The sequence below is a fragment of the Oryx dammah genome, unplaced genomic scaffold, assembly GCF_014754425.2.
Source record: "Oryx dammah isolate SB20612 unplaced genomic scaffold, SCBI_Odam_1.1 HiC_scaffold_25, whole genome shotgun sequence".
Taxonomy (NCBI): domain Eukaryota; kingdom Metazoa; phylum Chordata; class Mammalia; order Artiodactyla; family Bovidae; genus Oryx; species Oryx dammah.
Genome location: NW_024070209.1, coordinates 55,816,269 through 55,836,526, shown reverse-complemented (window position 1 = coordinate 55,836,526; position 20,258 = coordinate 55,816,269). Strand labels below are relative to the sequence as shown.

The 20,258-nt window shown below is 39.4% G+C and overlaps 1 protein-coding gene across 1 annotated transcript; it reads right to left on the bottom strand.

Moving 5' to 3' along the window:
* Window positions 1–405: 405 nt before the first annotated feature.
* Window positions 406–3,039, bottom strand: LOC120851303 (lithostathine-like). Its single transcript, XM_040223989.1, has 5 exons — window positions 2,936–3,039; window positions 2,262–2,380; window positions 1,929–2,066; window positions 943–1,069; window positions 406–691 (listed from the first exon to the last, which is right to left on the bottom strand). Exons 1-5 carry the CDS (start codon window positions 3,009–3,011, stop codon window positions 624–626), a joined length of 528 nt encoding a protein of 175 aa, XP_040079923.1. The 5' UTR covers window positions 3,012–3,039; the 3' UTR covers window positions 406–623.
* Window positions 3,040–20,258: the final 17,219 nt, after the last annotated feature.

Genomic DNA, 20,258 nt, shown 5'->3' with positions numbered 1-20,258 from the left:
TGTTTTATGTATTAATTTTTTAATTTATTCATTTCATTTGTATTTTATGAATATTAATAAAATCTGTTCATTATCCTTTTTACTTATGGTTTAGGAAATAATGTTCTAAACATCATCTCCTAAACTGGTTGCCTCATACATTTAGAGACTTGGCCTAGGAGAATGTGTAAGCAGTAGAGTGTGTGGGAGAGCAAAGTCTTTAAATGGCCACAATCCACATCCTACAGAGAAACAGTGCTGATGTACTCTATCCACAAAAACACCAAGAGGAATACATATATACATATAGTTATTTCCCCAGAGACCTGAGTAAAACTGAGCAGAGATTGACCCCAGATTCTCTTCACTCAATCATTTCCTCTCCAGAATTTATGTATGAGAATGAAGCAGTGAAGACAAGCAAAGGAAAACTAAAACTAAATTTTTTTATTATAGTATCATGAAAACTCAGATTATAAAGCATACAAAAGAACTTGAAATGAGGCTGGGGAGGAGGGAAAGACAGAATGAGGTGGTCAGGGTGAGGGTGTAAGGAAAATATCCCCTTCCAATTGGGTCTTCACACTTGGTTCCAAGTCCATGATGAGCTGCACAAGACGCAGGCTGCTGACTTCCCATCTGATCTAGCCCTTGAACTTGCAGATATAGGGTAGGTTCACATGACAGTTATGATCTTTCCATTTCAGATATCCTAGAGAGACAAAAGAGCTTGAGTCGATGGGGTTGGTGCAGCCTGAGGACCCAATGGAGAGGAATCCCAGATTCTGGCCTTTCACCAAAGTCCTACTCAAAGGGAAGAAGATAGAAAGAGAGATGAGAGGGGATGGGAGCAGGCAAACCAAAACTGTACTTCATAGCAGAGGAGGATTCTCTGAGGATCAAGCCCGGAAATCAGGGATGAAAGGAAAAGACTAAGTAGAAGTGACCTTCTCTGTTTCTTACCTGATGTTCTGGACAGGACCCCACAGTGACCAAGGTTTGAGACAGTGGCAGGATTTCTCTCCCAGGCAAAATAATTGAGCACATCAGTGCTACTCCATTCCCATCCACCAGCATTGGGCTCAGAGCCCTATGGAGCAGAGGATGGAGTTAGGTGAGATAGAAAGGCCTTTAGAATTCTCCTGGCCTGATGCCCTCTGCTGGAATGCCTGGTCCCCTCCACAGCATCATGGAATTGGCTCTGCTCTTCCAGATGATGCCCCACAGCTCTCCTCTAGGAAACTCTCCCTAACTCCCTGCTTTACTTGGCAAATTCCACAGCCAATAATCACAAAGGCCAATAGAACACCTCAGAGTAACATGTCACTATCTGAACTACACTTGGGGATGCATTTGTGCTTATCCTCTAAACCTCTGAGACAAGGCCTGTTTTATAAAAAAGGAAAGTGAGAATGCAAGTCTCTCAGTCCTGTCCAACTCTTTGCTACCCCATGGACTACACAGTCCATGGAGTTCTCCAGGCCAGAATGCTGGGGTGTAATCCGTTCCCTTCTTCAGGGGGTCTTCCCATCCCAGGGATTGAATCCAGGTCTCCTGCATTGCAGGCAGATTCTTTACCAGCTAAGCCACCAGGGAAGCCCATTAAAAAAAAAGAAAAGAAAAATGTATCAATCCTAAATCTTGATTTAGGACTTGCTAAGCACAGCATATTCAGACTCAGGGAAGCATAGAGAATTACAAAGCATGCTTGTGTGAATTGTGTAAAAGCTTGATAAGAGGTAGATTAACTTTAGCAGGAGTCTAGGAACTGACACAGAACTCAGCTCTTCAACTGCCCTCAAGGCCCTCATTTTCCCCAGTTATCGCCTGAGTTCCAGGGATCTCTTGGGTAGTTTCTGGGCTGGCAAATGGGATGGGGGTGGGAGGGGGGGGAGCTGAGTGGCCATAGCATCTTTGGAAGTAACAAATTATAAAGGAAATAAATATACCTCTGTTGGGTCATGGAGCCCAATCCAGATGTCTGACTGAGTATTCAAGTTGTCCCTAACCAAGGAGGCCAGGAAGGCTCCCTCAGTCCCACTGAGCACAGACGCAAGGTGTCCTGAGGGTCTCTTCTGGCAGGCCATCTGTGTGGGGAAGGGAGAGACACAGGAGAAGCTTGAGATACCACTAGGGGAAGGGCAGGGCCAAGAAGGGATGTGTTTGCAAACATGAACTTCTTATTCTCAAACTATGGAAGCTCTTAAGGATCCCCATTCCCCACAACCCTGTCTCTGATTTGCTTCTCTTTATCTCTATTAACTGCAAACCCCGGAACTCACATTTGCACTCATCCAGCTTCTGGCTACTTTATACAAGACATAGCAGTAGGACCCATAGGCTACGGAGCCTCTGGGACAGCTGATCCTTTCAGAGAGCAGTTTTATCTCGGGATCTTGCCCTGAAAAAGAAGAAATAAGAGAGAGGGATGAGGTAAAATGGAGATAAGGGATTAAAGTACAGAGGTGACCTTGGAGAATATCTATGAGGCCAGTGCTTGGGGCAGCGATACCAAACTCCTAAGTACCTCTCACCATTGCCAACATTCCAAGGATTTATCTTTCTTAAAGTATGAACTAGATGTACTAGTTGGGAGATGGTGTGTTTTCTTTTTATGTATCTGCCTAATTCAAACACTCTTTTCCTCCTCTGGACTGTTTGTTCCTACACTGGATCCTCATCATTCTTCTACTCTTATCTCTGCTTTTCCTCCTTAATCAACTCACATAAATTAAACACTACTGAGAAAATGAAAATCATCTCATTCCGCTGTTATTGAACCCCTGGGGTGCCTCCTACCACTAGGTACCCTGAAGGAAGGAGTGATGACTCAGGAATCCAGGCCTTTATGTTGTGTGAGGATATCCCATTACCAGGGGAGGCACAGGAGCTTTCCTCCTCGTCTTGGCCCTGAGCAGACCCTGGGAACCCAGTGCTAGAGGCAGAGAAATCTCACCTTGGACCTGAGACAGGAGCATCAGGCAGGAGAGCAGCATCCAGGACAGTCTGGGGAGGCCCAGGGAAGGCAGCATTGTGTCCGTGAGGAGTGGAGGAAGCTAGAGAACTAAAAAAAGGGTGGTCAGAGAGAGGCTGTGAGAGACCCTCTGTTGTACCTCTTGTCTTTTCCTTCATCTAGTCCCCTAGGAAAAAATCCATCTTGGTAGCATCCCTCCCCTTCCATAGTGCTGGAAAAAATTAGAAAGTCTATACATCTTAGTGCACCTGCGATCTCCCAAGTCTGGCTTCCCCTGGTCTCAGAGCTCCCTTGTTCTCTGAAGACACAGGTCCTTGTATACTTCCCCCCATCACAGGTCTCACCTTGTCTCAGCTCCCACTTAACTATCTTGCAGGGATCTGCACTGGCTTGTCAGGGCAGAAAAGACTGGGCTTTTATAAGAGAATTTGAGGGAGGGGCACTGAAATAAATAGCAGGCAAGAGGAGCCAGGACAGGGACTCAAGGACATTCCTGCCACAGGGAGGAGTCTCTTCCCAGAAAAGCCTTGGAGTTGCCACAAATGCTGCCTCTTCCTCATTATCATATTAGTACTTTTTCCTGGAAGAGGTGAAGTTTGTTCTTCCCACTGACTTTTCCATAATTAGCCTCTGTGGCACAAAACAAGTTATTAATTGTTTAAGGGGCACGTCTACAGGAATAGTTCTTCCGGTTGACGTCTCAAGTGCTCACTCTTCTAGGCATACACATGTATTTTTTCTAATTATGTAGTGGAAATAAATAAATATTGGATTATTAAGTGGAGATGTGTATGGGAACTATAAGTATCACAGATAAGCGAGGGCAAGAAGATACTGAAAGTAAGAGAACAGAGGTTCAGCATTGCCTCTTCTACATGGTAGTTCATTTTAAAGAAACTTCAGAATCATCTCATAAGTCAAGGCTGCTGCTGCTGCTAAGTCGCTTCAGTCGTGTTCAATTCTGTGCCACCCCATTGATGGCAGCCCACCAGGCTCCCCCGTCCCTGGGATTCTCCAGGCAAGAACACTGGAGTGGGTTGCCATTTCCTTCTCCAATGCATGAAAGTGAATGGTGAAAGTGAAGTCATTCAATCGTGTCTGACGCTTAGGGACCTCATGGACTGCAGCCTACCAGGCTCCTCCATCTATGGGATTTTCCAGGCAAGAGTACTGGAGTGGGTTGCCATTATAGATGAGTCAAAATCTTAATCTTAAGTGAAATGAGAGGCATAAACTTCCCTTCCTGGTATTCTGAGAGATGGAGTTCCCCAGTGGATAATGATAATTTGATATAATAAGAGGCAATGAAGGAATTTCAAACCTAGGAGTTTTATAGTCACAGGCTGTAGAGCTAAAGGAAGAATGAGAGAGGGTGAAGGAATGATCAGAGGAGGATCTGGGTTAAATTGTAGATCTGATCCCACACTGCATATAAGTTAGATCTCTGCTCCTTCAAGATGCTCAGTCTGCTGGGCTGCTGACAATCACCTTCCAAGACTAACACTGGGCTATTGATGAAAAGTCATTTCTATTACACTCTAGTCAGGTGATCAGTGCTATATGAGCACACTAAGAAAACTTCATTAGTCAGGTTTATGTTTGAGCTGCCAGCTTTGGTAACTCTGAGATACACGACCTGCGATTGAGGTTCAGATTGGCCAATCTAGGGAAACATTATAGGAATTCTCTATATAGGCCCTGACCCTCATGTGATCTTTATAGCTAGTTTGTGTGCCAGTGGAGCTTTGCAAAGAGGTCAGTGCAAGCAGGGGTGTAATTGATTCATGTCCTGAGACTCCAAAATTGAATAGGACCCACAAATAATCTAATAGGAAGGATAGGAGAGCCAAGGGATTCTTTTCTTAAATAAAAAAAGGAAAGGAATTACTTCACAAATATGTGCAAGAATGTATAAATAAATACAAAGCCATAACTATCATGAGAGCTAGGGGAAATTAAAACTCAAATGATCAATTTATCACGGAAATGATGATTGTTAGGATTATTTGAAACATAATATTGCTACATTAAAATAATTATTTGAGGGAATTCCCTGACAGTCCAGTGGTTGAGAGTCCATGCTCTCATTGCTGAGGGCCCAGGTTCAATCCCAAGAAGGGTAAGTAAAACTCTACAAGCTGTGTGGTGTGGCCCAAAAAAGGAAAATTATTACTTGAGAAGAAGTAAATAGTAGTAATTACATATGGAAAACGGAATTCTGGAATTCTTGTGGGGAAAGATACCATTTTAGATTTAAGTAAAGATACCATTTAGATTAAAGTACCTGAAAGCTGTGGAGTCATCTATTCTAGTAAGTAAAATTTACTGTTTTCTTGATTAATAAAGCACAGCATTTGAGGGTTAATTGTGAAATTGCCAACATACCCATGGGAGAGCCAGAAGACAAAAAGGAAGATTTAGCTATCACAGGTAAAATTTCCCCTGTATTTAGCTGTCCTTGCTGTGATTTCATTACCAGAAAATCAGGAATGGAAGAAACATTCTAGAATATGGGTTTAGTGACTTAAAGAGAAGTAGTACTCCTCCAAGAAAATAGGGTCTATTTGACTATTTAGAGTGATCATTCTCAGCACTGTCTTGACATGAATGCTGAAAGTCTTAAATATTTCTAGAAACCCATAGCTTTTAGCTTCAAGGTAATTAAATTTGTGGGATTTTGAGCACATCAATATGTTGATGTGGGAAGCCTTGGGGCCTTTCCAGAGATTGTTCTGATTTTTCAATTCACCTGTGTATCACTGTTATTATCCTTTGCTAGAGATTTAACTCAGCAGTGGATATAAAGTGGAAAAGGAAGTGAACATGAAATTGGTAAACCAGATTTTGATTTCTGCTATACCTCTTCTTAACTATGTATCTATGCTGCCCATCATTCTTTAAGAGAGCCTGCCTCCCAATACCTGTTCCATCTCAGGAAGTTTTGTAAACAGCAGTTACGGAAGCCACCTCCTCCCATCCAAGTTTTTCTCATTCTAGCTTTGTTAATATTTCATTCTTGCTTTCCAATATACCCAAAATCTTTGCTCTGAACCAGAACCTTGCACTGTCTTCCAGATTTAGTGTTTAGTGTGCTTTCCCAGTTGGCTTAAATGATTTATAAGGAAACTCTCAGCATTGTGTTGTGCTTAGTCTCTCAGTTGTGTCCAACTCTTTGCAACCCCATGAACTATAGCCTGCCAGACTCCTCTGGCCATGGGGCTTCAAAAGGCAAGAATACTGGAGTGGGTTGTCATGCCTTCCTTCAGGGGATCTTTCCAACCCAGGGATGGAACACAGGTCTCCCACATTGCAAGTGGATTCTTTACCATCTGAGCCACCAGGGAAGCCCAAGAATACTGGAGTGGGTAGCTTATCCTTTCTCCAGGGGATCTTCCTGAACCAGGAATTGAACAAGGGTCTCCTGAATGGCAGGCATATTCTTTACCAGCTGAGCTACCAGTGAAGTCCTCCCTTAGGATTAAATCTCTATAATATGTGACATAAATTGTTTGGGCAAAATGCTAAACATTAAGGTATTTAGCCCTTAATTCTTAAGGGCTTAACATTCAAGCCCAGGAGGTTTTCAACTGAGTGATTTGTCTAGTCCCACCAGGCTTTGCCAACAAAGTCCATCTAGTCAAGGCTATGGTTTTTCCAGTGGTCATGTATGGATGTGAAAGTTGGACTGTGAAGAAGGCTGAGCGCCAAAGAATTGATGCTTTTGAATGGTGGTGTTGGAAAAGACTCTTGAAAGTCCCTTGCACTGCAAGGAGATCCAACCAGTCCATTCTGAAGGAGATCAGCCCTGGGATTTCTTTGGAGGGAATGATGCTGAAGCTGAAACTCCAGTACTTTGGCTACCTCATGCGAAGAGTTGACTCATTGGAAAAGACCCTGATTCTGGGAGGGATTGGGGTCAGGAGGAGAAGGGGATGACAGAGGATGAGATGTACATGAGTTTGGGTGCACATGAGTTTGGGTGAACTCTGGGAGTTGGTGATGGAAAGGGAGGCCTGGTATGCTGCGATTCGTGGGGTCGCAAAGAGTCGGACACGACTGAGCAACTGAACTGAACTGAACCAGACGATACCACAAAAGACTCTAAAGTTATTTATTTTTTTGACCAAAACAGATTTAGGACTCCACCAGAAGGTTATATACTAGATTCAAAGCAGCATGTCTGAAATGAGCAGAAACCCAACTGCCTTCAAGAATCACCAACCACATCCAGCATAATGTTAACCACACCCAGCATAATATTGACCACAGAAATTCAAATGCCTACATTTCCTAATCCCCTTGACTTGCTTAGCCAAACCATTGTTGGCTCTGATCTTTTATTTCCTACTGAACTCAGTTTTATATTGTTGTTGTTGTTCAGTCACTAAGTCATTTACAACTCTTTGTGACCCCATGGACTGTAGTACACCATGCTTCCCTGTCCTTCAGTATCTCTGAGTTTGCTCAAACTCATGTCCATTCAATCCCAGCATTTTCTTCTATTTTGACTTAGTATATGATTTTGTTTTTGCTAGGACTTTCCTTCCCTCCAGTGGAAATGTCCTGGCTTCCTTCCACCTACTGTATGCATTATGATACTACAAACAGCTTAAATAATACAGAGATTATTGATTCATTTAAGTATTCTGGAGGTAGACTGTTTCAAGTTTCACCTTCAGAAGCACACAGTTGTCAAGTATCTAGGTAGAGGTCTCCATGATCATCTTGGCCTTTCCCTCAAAATAACCACAGCAGCCTAGAGGTTGTCTGACAATTTCCAATGCATTAAAGAAAGAGCAGGAGGAACAAAATGTCTTCTTCTTATACATTTTTTCTTACTGTGGAGAAACATTTTTCTCACAAGCCCTTAGTCAATACAATGTTGTATCCTACTGGCCAATGTTAGGTTACAGTTCTCTACCATTAAAAAAAAATGTTACTAAAATTGCCTTAACTTACTTTGACCCTCATAATTCATCTCCTGGGACTGGGCATACCTTCTTCCAAGCCAAATTGGAATTTATAAGCAGAGTTTCAAATGAATATCTGTTATCAATCAGCATTTTCTACTGTACCTACAGCCATGCTTATCTTAAGATACTGATCACAGAGGGTATTTTGCTAAATTAATAGTCTTTATTACTGACCAGTTTGTGTCTTGATTCATGTATTAAGTTTTCTTCCCCTAATAAATGGTCATGAAGCTCTTCATCTGGAATTCTAGAACAGAGTTAGGGAAGCATCCATCGTTCCTTCCCCTATATCTATTCTGTCCCATTGAGTCCTCTAAAATTTTATGTCTTTCAGGCTGTCCAGAGCTTGACTTCTTCTGACCCAGTTAATAAAAATGGCCCTTTCCCTTAATATTTATAATCTCTTATTTTCTCTCTAGAAACTAGTCCCACTCAATTTAAGGGGAATATAAAATCCTCCAATTTCTGTCTGAGCCCCCAATGCACAAAATTTGTATGAGAAACTTTGTATGATATTCAATGCCTGAGTTCCCTAAAGTGTCTTCTTCTCCATCCTCCTACTGGGTTGTTGAGAATTCAAAGGTGCCTTGACTGAGACAGGACACAGACTTCTTTCATGCTGACTTAGTTTAAGTTATCTGCATATAAGGTACTGACATGCATTGCAATTCACTCAAGCAAAAGGGAATGTTTTAGGAAGAACAAAGATTTATCTCAGTACACCCAAGATTAGGACATATACCATCTCATGAAGTACTAGGAACAGGAAGAACACATTCAGACTGTGAGGATACACTCTTCTTCCTTTTCTCTTTATTTCACTGGGTTTTATTCATATTTTTTTCAGCCCATCAATTTCCTTGCCTTTGGGGTACAGGAAGAGTGATCCAACATAATAACTAGAGTTCTACTATACTTTTCACTTCATGGACTCAAAAGATTGAATATATTCTTAGTAAGCAAATTCATTTTCAGGAGAATATCTGATTAGTGTTCTGAGTCCAAGATTGTTCTGCTTGCCACATGATAGGTCAGTTAACCAAGAGGCAAAGTGTTGAGCCCAGGAATATGACTCTATTTGGAAAGCTGGCTGACCAAGAAGATGGCAGACTAATGTCTCAAAATAATCTTTTCTGTGTCTGAATGTCAGATGTTTTTGTAGACTGGAGAAGGGCAAGAGTTGAAGAAGTAAAGACCATTATCTTGCAAATATCTCCTGGGACAGTCAACCTTAGAGAGACAGTGTGCTAATCTCTTCAGGCAGAGGGGCAGGATTACCTGAGGCAGAGTATTATATATGATTATAATAGCAAAAGCAATGAAAAACAGAGGTTAAAGTCAAAGAAACAGATCCAGCATGGAGTCAAAATTGGCTCTTTCCTGCAACACTCGCATCCAATTAACTGGGGCAAAGAATTTAAGTCCTTTGGGATCATTGTGGGAGCTGCATTCACCTCTGAAATCGGAATTGTGGATAAGACCTAGTTCTTAGAGAAGGGGGCCAGGAAGTCACCCCATAAGAAGTTACTGCAGCAAATGGACTGTCTCAGCCTTTGGTTCTGATCTTGGCTTGTTTCCTGATCTAAATTCCCTTGGATATTTCCTCAGGTACATATCTGCTTCTGAACTTGGAATATCCTATACTTATCCAGGAGTTATCCTGCTAGCTGTTGTGTTCACTATTCTCAAGTATTTGTCTAATCCTCATCTGCTTCAAGAAATATATATTTAGCCTATTGTAATTTGAATTTCTACCAGTCACCGGGAATGAATGTACTGGTCCAAACATCTTCTCCAGTAGGATCAGTATATCCAAATAGAACCCTCAGACTCTGTTGGTGCCTCTGTCCTTGACTTTAAATAGATGTCAATGTATGGCAAAATCAATACAGTATTGTAAAGTAAAATTTAAAAAATAGATTTCAGTAGACAATCTGAATGAATATGACAGGAATTTATTGTTGTTTAGTCACTCAGCCGTGTCCGACTCTTTGCAACCCCTTGGACTGCAGTTCCCCAGGGTACTACGTCCATGGGATTTCCATGGCAACAAACCTTTAGTACATTGTTGTTTTCTTCTCCAGAGGATCTCCCTGACCCAGAGATCAAACATGTACATCCAGAATTGGCAGGCAGATTGCTTAACATTGAGCCACCAGGGAAACCCATGATAGTAGTAGTAAACACAAATAGTAAATCAGTTCAGTTCAGTTCAGTCACTCAGTCATGTCCAACTCTTTGTGACTCAATGAATTGCAGCACGCCAGGCCTCTCTGTCCATCACCAACTCCAGAAGTTCACTCAAACTCACGTCCATCAAGTCAGTGATGCCATCCAGCCATCTCATCCTCTGTTGTCCCCTTTTCCTGCTGCCCCCAATCCCTCCCAGCATCAGAGTCTTTTCCAATGACTCAACTCTTCCCATGAGGTGGCCAAAGTACTGGAGTTTCAGCTTTAGCATCATTCCTTCCAAAGAACACTCAGGACTGATCTCCTTTAGAATGGACTAGTTGGATCTCCTTGCAGTTCAAAGGACTCTCAAGAGTCTTCTCCAACACCATAGTTCAAAAGCATCAATTCTTTGGCACTCAGCTTTCTTCACAGTCCAACTCTCACATCTATACATGACCATTAGAAAAACCGTAGCCTTGACTAGATAGACCTTTGTTGGCAAAGTAATGTCTCTGCTTTTCAATATGCTGTCTAGGTTGATCATAACTTTCCTTCCAAGGAGTAAGCGTCTTTTAATTTCCTGGATACAATAACCATCTGCAGTGATTTTGGAGCCCCCCAAAATAAAGTTTGACATTGTTTCCACTGTTTCCCTATCTATTTCCCATGAAGTGATGGGACCAGATGCCATGATTTTCATTTTCTGAATGTTGAGCTTTATGCCAACTTTTTCACTCTCCTCTTTCACTTTCATCAAGAGACTTTTTAGTTCCTCTTCACTTTCTGCCATAAGGGTGTTGTCATCTGCATATCTGAGTTTATTGATATTTCTCCCGGCAATCTTTATTCCAGCTTGTGCTTCTTCCAGCCCAGCGTTTCTCATGATGTACTCTGCATATAAGTTAAATAAGCAGGGTGACAATATACAGCCTTGATGTACTCCTTAGTAAGTACAAATAATAGTTGGAAAAAAGTTAAGGGAACTGAGGGATCCTATATGTCAATATCACTGAATGTAACTTGTGTTTGAATTTTTATTTTTTAACAGGTTTTCTCTCTATTTCATTGTTGTGTTGTTGTTGTTCAGTTGCTAAGACATGTCCAATTCTACATAACCCCATGGACTGCAGCTTGCCAGGTTTTCTTGTCCTTCACTATCTCCAAGAGTGTGCTCAAACTCATATCTATTGAGTCAGTGATGCTATCCAATCATCTCATCCTGTGTCACCCCCTTACCCTCCTGCTCTCAATCTTACCCAGGCCCAGGATCTTTTCCTATGAGTTAGCTCTTCACATCAGGTAGCCAAAATATTGGAGCTTCAACTTCAACATTAGTTCTTCCAATGGATTTTCAAGGTCAATTCCCTTTGATTGACAGTTTTGATCTCCTTACAGTCCAAGAGACTCTCAAGAGTCTTTTCCAGTACCACAATTTGGAAGCATTAATTCTTTGACACTCAACCTTTTTCATGGTTCAACTCTCAATTCTGTACATGACGATTGGAGAAATCAAAGTTTTGACAACATGAATCTTTGTTGGCAAAGTGATGTCTCTTCCTTTTAATATGCTATATAGGTTTATCATAGCTTTTCTTTTAATTTCATGGCTGCAGTCACTGTCCACAGTGATTGTGGAGCCCAAGAAAATAAAATTTGTCACTGTTTCCACTTTATCCCAATCTATTTGGCATGAAGTGATGGAATCAGATGCCATGATCTTAGTTTTCTGAATGTTGAGTTTATTCCAGCTTTTTCACTCTCCCCTTTCACCCTCATCAAGAGGCTCTGTAGTTCCTCTTCATTTTTTGCCTTTAAAGTGGTATCATCTGCATATCTGAGGTTGCTGGTATTTCTCCCTGCAATCTTGATTCTACCTTGTGAGTCATCCAGCCCAGTATTTTACCTGATGTACTCTGCATATACATTAAGTAAGCAGGATGACAATAGACAGCCTTGATGTACTCCTTTCCCAATTTCAAACTAGTCTGTTGTTCCACGTCCAGTTCTAAGGGCTGCTTCTTGTCCTGTGTACAGATTTCTCAGGAGGCAGATAAGATGGTCTGGTGTTCCTGTCTCTCCAAGAATATTCCACAGTTTGTTGTGATCCATACAGTCAAAAGCTTGAGCACAGTCAATGAAGCAGAAGTAGATTATTTTTTATATTTCTTTGCCTTTTCTATGATTCATTGGATGTTGGCAATTTGATCTCTGGTTCCTCTGCCTACTCTAAACCCCACTTGTACATCTGGAAGCTCTCAGTTCATGTACTATTGCAGCCCAGCCTAGCTTGAAGGATTTTGAGCATTACCTTCTAACTTAAAATAAAAATAATTGTGCAGTAGTTTGAACATTCTTTGGCGTTGCTCTTCTTTGAGACTGGAATGAAAACTAACCTTTTCCAGTTCTGTGGCCATGGCTGACTTTTCCAAATTTGCTAACATATTGCAGGTGGCACTTTAACACCATCATGTTTTAGTATTTTAAACAGCTCAACTGGAATTCCACCACCTCCAATAGCTTTGTTTGTAGTAATGCTTCCTAAATCCCACTTGACTTCATACTCCAGGAAGTCTGGCTCTAGGTGAGTGACCACATCATCATGGTTACCTGAGTCATTAAGACCTTTTTTGTATAGTTCTGTGCATTCTTGCTATTTCTTCTTAATCTCTTTTGCTTCCGTTAGGTCTTTACCATTTCTGTCCTATATTGTGCCCATCCTCGCATGAAATGTTGTCTTGATATCTCCAGTTTTCTTGAAGAGGTTTCTAGTCTTCCCTTTCTATTATTTTCCTCTATTTTTTTCATTGTTCACCCACAAAGGCTTTCTTATCTCTCTCTGCTATTCTCTATTCATATTTTCTACTTTATAATGTCTTTATTAACTAATTGAGTAGTTTGTTCAATTACTATATTTACACATGTAGATTTAATAATTTACAATTTAATTCCTAGTAGTAAGAGAGGAATTCTTCCTCTTATAGTAGCCAAGGCTCAGTCTTAAGTTTTATTTACCAAAAGGTAAAGTATCTAATCTGTAATTTTTATTCTTATTACCTTCCAAGTCCAATAATAGTAATATTTGCAGCCCAGCCTTAGTCAGCATTGCCAGAATAATATGAGAAGTAAATTATCCTTTTGCAGGAATTCAGTATCTTTCTTCCAAGAATATCAAAATGTGAAAAGTTCCAGGAACATGACTTAGAAGAGCCCAGGTCAAAGCTATCCTTGAAGCATATGGAAGATTTTATGGAAGATTTAAAACTAAAGGACACAGTTTAGGATATATTAGTCAAATATTAGGAGGTTAGCTTGGTTCTTTCATCTTATCCTAAATCTGTCAGTATAAAATATACAGATAACATGTACTTTGTGAAACAAGGCAAACAACAAAACCTCAAAGCCCTTGAGGCAATGAGGAAGGTTATTAGTGTATTGGAAAGCTGATACTATAGCTCTTTGAATTTTATTAGTCATATTCTTGTAATGAACAGTAACTCTTAACAGTATCTACCTTATGGCTTATGCAGTTATTGGGGGCAATAAAGTTTTATCAGAAAACTGCCTCAACTTTATTTGGTTTCAGAGTCTCACATTTGAAACAGTTCCCTCTTACATATCATGTTTGTTCTTGTAATATATCCATTGAGTATTTTATAAAAGTTATCAGCTGTTATTTATTTTTCTTTTAGGATTAACTGGTCATAATACAAGTATAGTTCTTCATTTGAGAAATAATTAAGATTATGTTTCCAACAGATTCCCATCAATTATATTTAGTTTGTTGGTGGTAATTCTGCAGCTATGAACTGCATTTCCAGTGGTAATATTTCCTTTGGTGAAAAAATAAAAATAAAAAGAAATATATCCTTAATCATATTGCATTTTTTTTCCTTTTTATTGAAGTATAATTGATTTAAAACATTAGTTTCAGTTGTGTATTATGATTCAATATATTATACATTATACTCCACTTCGGAGAAGGCAATGGCAACCCACCCCAGTACTCTTGCCTGGAAAATCCCATGGACAGAGGAGCCTGGTAGGCTGCAGTCTACGGGGTCGCTAAGAGTCAGGCACAACTGAGCTACTTCACTTTCACATTTCATTTTCATGCGTTGGAGAAGGAAATGGCAACCCACTCCAGTATTCTTGCCTGGAGAATCCCAGGGACAGGGGAGCCTGGTGGGCTGCCATCTATGGGGCTGCACAGAGTCGGACACGACTAAAGCTACTTAGCAGCAGCATACTGTATTTAAATTTATTGTAAAATATTGACTATTTTCACTGTGCTATACAATACATTCTTGAATCTTATTTATTTTATGAATGCTAGGTTTCTACCTCTTAATCTCATACTTCTACCTTGCCCTTCCCCTCTTCCCTCTGCTCACAAAATCCACTAGATTTTCTGTAAATCTGTAAATCTATTTCTGCTTTGTTGTATTCATTAATGTTTCATTTTTTTAGAGTCAACATATAAGTGACAACATACAGCATCTTTCTTTCTCTGTCTGATATATTCACTCTGTATAACACATAATACCCTCCAAGTCTATCCAGACTGCTGCAAATAGCAAAATTTCTTTCCTTTTCTATGACTAATTTTCTATTAAATGCATGTGTATTTTATATATATATATATATATAAAGAACATATATAGAGAGAATAGCACTGACATATATATGTCAATACATATATTGACATATATGTGTATATATGTGTGTGTGTGTATGAGATATATATATATATATATATATGAACGTTTAGGTTACATATATATCTTGGCTATTGTAAATAATGTTGCGTTGAGCATTATGATACAGGTATCTTTTTTAATTTATGGCTTTTAATTTCTATGAATATATAACTAGGAATGCAATTACTAGATCACATAGCACTTATATTTTTAGTTGTTTGAGAAAACTCCATACTGTTTTCCACAGAGGCTGCACCAATTTACATTGGTACTCACAGTTTACTAGGGTTCCCTTTTCTCTGCATTCTTGCCAACATTAAACATTCATGAATTTTTGCTAGTATACATTCTGACAGATTGATACCTCATTGTTCTCATCATAGTTTTTTTTGTTTTTAATTGCTTTAAATGTCGTATTGGTTTCTGTCTTATAACAATGTCAACTAGTCATCATTATATAGGTATATATCCCCTCCTACAAAGCTTCCCTCCACCCTCCTATCCCGCTACTTTAGGTCATCACAGAATGACATGAAGGGCTCCCTATGTTATGTAGAGGCTTCCCACTAGCTATTTATTTTACACATTGTAGTATATATATATATATATATATATATATATATATATATAATCAGTGGTATTCTCTCAGTTTGTCCCACCATCTCTTTTTCCCTCTGTGTCCACAAGTCCATCTTTATATCTGCATCTCCATTTCTTCCCAATAAATAAGTTCAACAGTACTATTTTTCTAAATGACACCTATATACATTAATATATGACATTTGTTTTTCTCTGATTCACTTCCCTCTGTATAACAGTGTCTAGGTTTATCCACCTCACTACAGCTGACTCAAAATTGTTCCTTTTTATGGATGAGTAATATTCATTGTATATGTGTACTACAACTTCTTTATCTATTCATCAGTAAATGAATATCTAGGTTGCTTCCATGTTCTGGCTACTGTAAGTAGTGCTCCAGTGAACACTTCTTTAATAATGAGTGATATTGAGCATCTTTTCATGTCTTTATTAGCCATCTGTAGTTATTCTTTGGAGAAATGTCTGTTCAACACAGTTTTGGAAGTTCTAGCCATAGCAATCAGAGGAGGAGAAAAAGAAATAAAAGGAATCCACATTGGAAAAGAAGTAAAACTCTCAGTGATGGTAGATGACACGATCCTCTACACAGAAAACCCTAAAGAAACAACCAGAAAATTACTAGAGCTAATCAATGAATATAGTGAAGTTGCAAGATATAAAATTAATACACAGAAATCTCTTGCATTCCTATACACTAACTATAAAAAATCAGAAAGAGAAATTAAGGAAACAATCACACTGCAACAAAAAGAATAAAATACTCAGGAATAAATTTACCTAAAGAAACAAAAGACCTTTATATACAAAATTATAAAAAATTGATGAAAGAAATCAAAATGACACAAATAGATAGAGAAATATACCATGTTCTTGGATTGGAAGAATCAATATAGTGAAAATGAGTATACTATCCAAGTGAAAGTGAAATGAAGTTACTCAGTTGTGTCCAACTCTTTGTGACCCTGTGGACTGTAGCCTACCAAGCTCCTCTGTCCATGGGATTCTCCAGGCAAGAATACTGGAGTGGGTTGCCATTTCCTTCTCCAGGGGATCTTCCCGACCCAGGGATCGAACCTGGGTTTCCCGCATTGGAGGCAGACGCTTTAACCTCTGAGCCACCAGGGAAGCCCAAAGCAATCTACAAATTCAACCCAATTACTATCAAATTACCAATGATATTTTTCACAGAACTAGAACTAGAAATAATTTCACAGTCTGTGTGGAAACACAAAAGACCTCAAATAGCCAAAGCAATCTTGAGAAAGAAAAATGGAACTGCAGGAATCAACATTCCTGACTTCGACTGTACTACACGGTTATGGTCATCAAGACAGTATGGTTCTGGCACAAAGACAGAAGTATAGATCAATGGAACAAAATAGAAAGCCCAGAAATAAATACATGCACCTATGGACATTTTATCTTTGACAAAAGAAGCAAAAACATACAATGGAAAAAAGATAGTCTCTTCAAAAAGTGGTGCTGGAAAAACTGGTCAAATATGTGTAAAAGAATGAAACTAGAATATTCTCATACAAAACAATAAACTCAAAATGAATTAAAGACATAAATGTAAGATTAGAAGCTATACAGCATAAGCAGAACACTCCAACATAAATCACAGCAAGATCCTCTATGACTCACTTCCCAGAGTAATGGAAATAAAAACAAAAATAAACAACTGGGACTTAATTAAACTTAAAAGCTTTTACACAACAAAGGAAACTATAAGTAACTTGAAAAGACAGCCCTCAGAATGGGAAAAAGTGATAGCAAATCAAACAGCTGACAAAGAATTAATCTAAATATAAAAATAACACATACAGCTCAATACCAGGAAGATAAACAACCCAATCAAAAAGTGGGCAAAAGACCTAAACAGACATTTCTCCAAAGAAGACACTCAGATGTCATGTGTCTTTTTGAATTATGGTGTTTTAGGTTATATGCCCAATAGTGGGATTGCTGGGTCATGTAAATTTATTCCTACTTTGTTAAAGAATCTCCAGACTATTCTCCATAGGGGCTATATCAATTTACATTCCCTTCCAGTGCAGGAGAGTTGTTTTCTCCACATCCACTTCAGCACTTATTGTTTATAGTTTTTTCATGATGTCCTTTCAGATTGCTATGTGGTTTTGATTGCATTACTCTAATAATAAGTGATATTGAGCATCTTTTTATGTGTTCATTTGCCTTCTACATGTCTTATTTGAAGAAATTACTGCTTAGGTCTTCAGCCCATTTTTAATTGCACTGTTTATTTTTCTAATACTGAGCTATATGAGCTGCTTATATATTTTCAAGATTAATCTTTTGTCAGTTTCTTAGTTTGCAACTATTTTCTCCCATTCTGAGGGTTGTCTTTCCATTTTGTTTATTGTTTGCTTTGCTGTGCAAAAGAGTAAATTTAATTAGGTCCCAGTTATTTATTTTTGGTTTCATTTCCATTACTCTAGGAAGTGAGTCAGAGAGGATCTGGCTGTGATTTTTGTCAGAATATACTTCATATGTTTTCCTTTAAGTTTTATAGTCTTTCAGTTCAGTTCAGTAGCTCAGTCATGTCTGACTCTTTGCGATCCCATGAATCGCAGGACGCCAGGCCTCCCTGTCCATTACCAACTCCCGGAGTTCACTCAAACTCATGGCATCGAGTCAGTGATGCCATCCAGCCATCTCATTCTCTGTTGTTCCCTTCTCCTCCTGCCCCCAATCTCTCCCAGCATCAGAGTCTTTTCCAATGAGTCAACTTTTCACATGAGGTGCCCAAAGTATTGGAGTTTCAGCCTCTGTATCAGTCCTTCCAAAGAAATCCCAGGACTGATCTCCTTTAGGATGGACTGGTTGGATCTCCTTGCAGTCCAAGGGACTCTCAAAAGTCTTCTCCAACACCACAGTTCAAAAGCATCAATCCTTTGGCACTCAGCCTTCTTCACAGTCCAACTCTCACATCCATACATGACCACTGGAAAAACCATAGCCTTGACTAGACGGACCTTTGTTGGCAAAGTAATGTCTCTGCTTTTCAATATGCCATCTAGGTTGATCATAACTTTTCTTCCAAGGAGTAAGCGTCTTTTAATTTCCTGGCTGCAATGATTTTGGAGCCCCCCCAAAATAAAGTCTTACACTGTTTCCACTGTTTCCCTATCTATTTCCCATGAAGTGATGGGACCAGATGCCATGATCTGAGTTTTCTGAATGTTGCTCTTTAAGCCAACTTTTCCACTCTCCTCTTTCACTTTCATCAAGAGGCTTTTTAGTTCCTCTTCACTTTCTGCCATAAGGGTGGTGTCATCTGCATATATGAGGTGATTGATATTTCTCTCGGCACTCTTGATTCCAGCTTGTGCTTCTTCCAGTCCAGTGTTTCTCATGATGTACTCTGCATATAAGTTAAATAAGCAGGGTGACAATATACAGCCCTGACGTACTCCTTTGCCTATTTGGAACCAGTCTGTTGTTCCATGTCCAGTTCTAATTGTTGCTTCCTGACCTGAATACAGGTTTCTCAAGAGGCAGGTTAGGTGGTCTGGTATTCCCATCTCTTTCAGAATTTTCCACAGTTTCTTGTGATCCACACAGTCAAAGACTTTAATAGTCTTTAAAGCAGAAATAGATGTTTTTCTGGAACTCTCTTGCTTTTCCCATGATCCAGCGGATGTTGGCAATTTGATCTCTGGTTCCTCTGCCTTTTCTAAAACCACCTTGAACATCTGAAAGTTCACGGTTCACGTATTGCTGAAGCCTTGCTTGGAGAATTTTCAGCATTACTTTACTAGCATGTGAGATGAGTGCAATTGTGTGGTAGCTTGAGCATTCTTTGGCATTGCCTTTCTTTGGGATTCGAATAAATTTATTTTGAGTTTATTTTTGTGTACGGTGTTAGGAAGTGTTCTAATTTCATTCTTTTACATATAGCTGTCCAAATTTTCCCAGCATCACTTATTGAAGAGATTATCCTTTCTCCATTGTATACTCTCGCTTTCATTGTCAAAGATAAGGTGCCCATAGATGTGCAGGTTTCTCTCTGGGATTTCTATCTTTTTCCATTGGTCCATATTTGTTTTTGTTTTTTGTGCCAACTTCCTACTGTCTTGGTGACTGTAGCTGCGTGTGTATATATAGCATTCAGCAATGCTTTCCTTCTTCTGAGGGAATTTCTAACTTCCCTGAGGAGTGTTCCAGTCCTGTCTCCATGATTAAGGTGACTAGAGGCATTGCCCTGTTTCATAATAAACACAAACCAGAGAAACAAAACACTTTTTAAAACAATAATTATATTTTAAAATAAAATGTTCTAATTTTTGTGATACTCTAAAGGGGAAAATCCTGCATCCAATTTTCCCTAATTTAAAACCATGGTGCATGTTTCCTAGGTAAAATTTTATCAGAGAAGTTAGCATGCATTCTTTCTACCCTAAAGAAGACCTGTGGTGTACTATCCAAATAAGAAACAATATAGATCTGAGAAATCAAGAAATGTTTTTCACAGTGGCCAAAACAATGGCCATCTTTGTTTCTTCCATTTACAATAGATATTCGATGGATGTCTAGTGTTCTAAAAGTAGCAGCCTCATGGTCAGGCTTGGTTGTATGGGCTTTCCAGGTCTCAGCAAATTTTCCCCTGTTTTGGCCTGTCCAGCAGGAAAGCACAGGCAGGCACAGCACCACTTTTTCTGTCCAAACAGAAAGCCAAAAGACATTATGAGTGTGAAAGTAACTCACCAATTTCTGACCCAAAGCCAAAGCTTGGTAAAGGCTTATATCAACTCCTCCAATCACAGTCATAAATCTGACTTCTTCTGCCTAGGAAGTCATCTTAATTGATGAAATGGCAACATTTCAAAGACAGAATAGTCA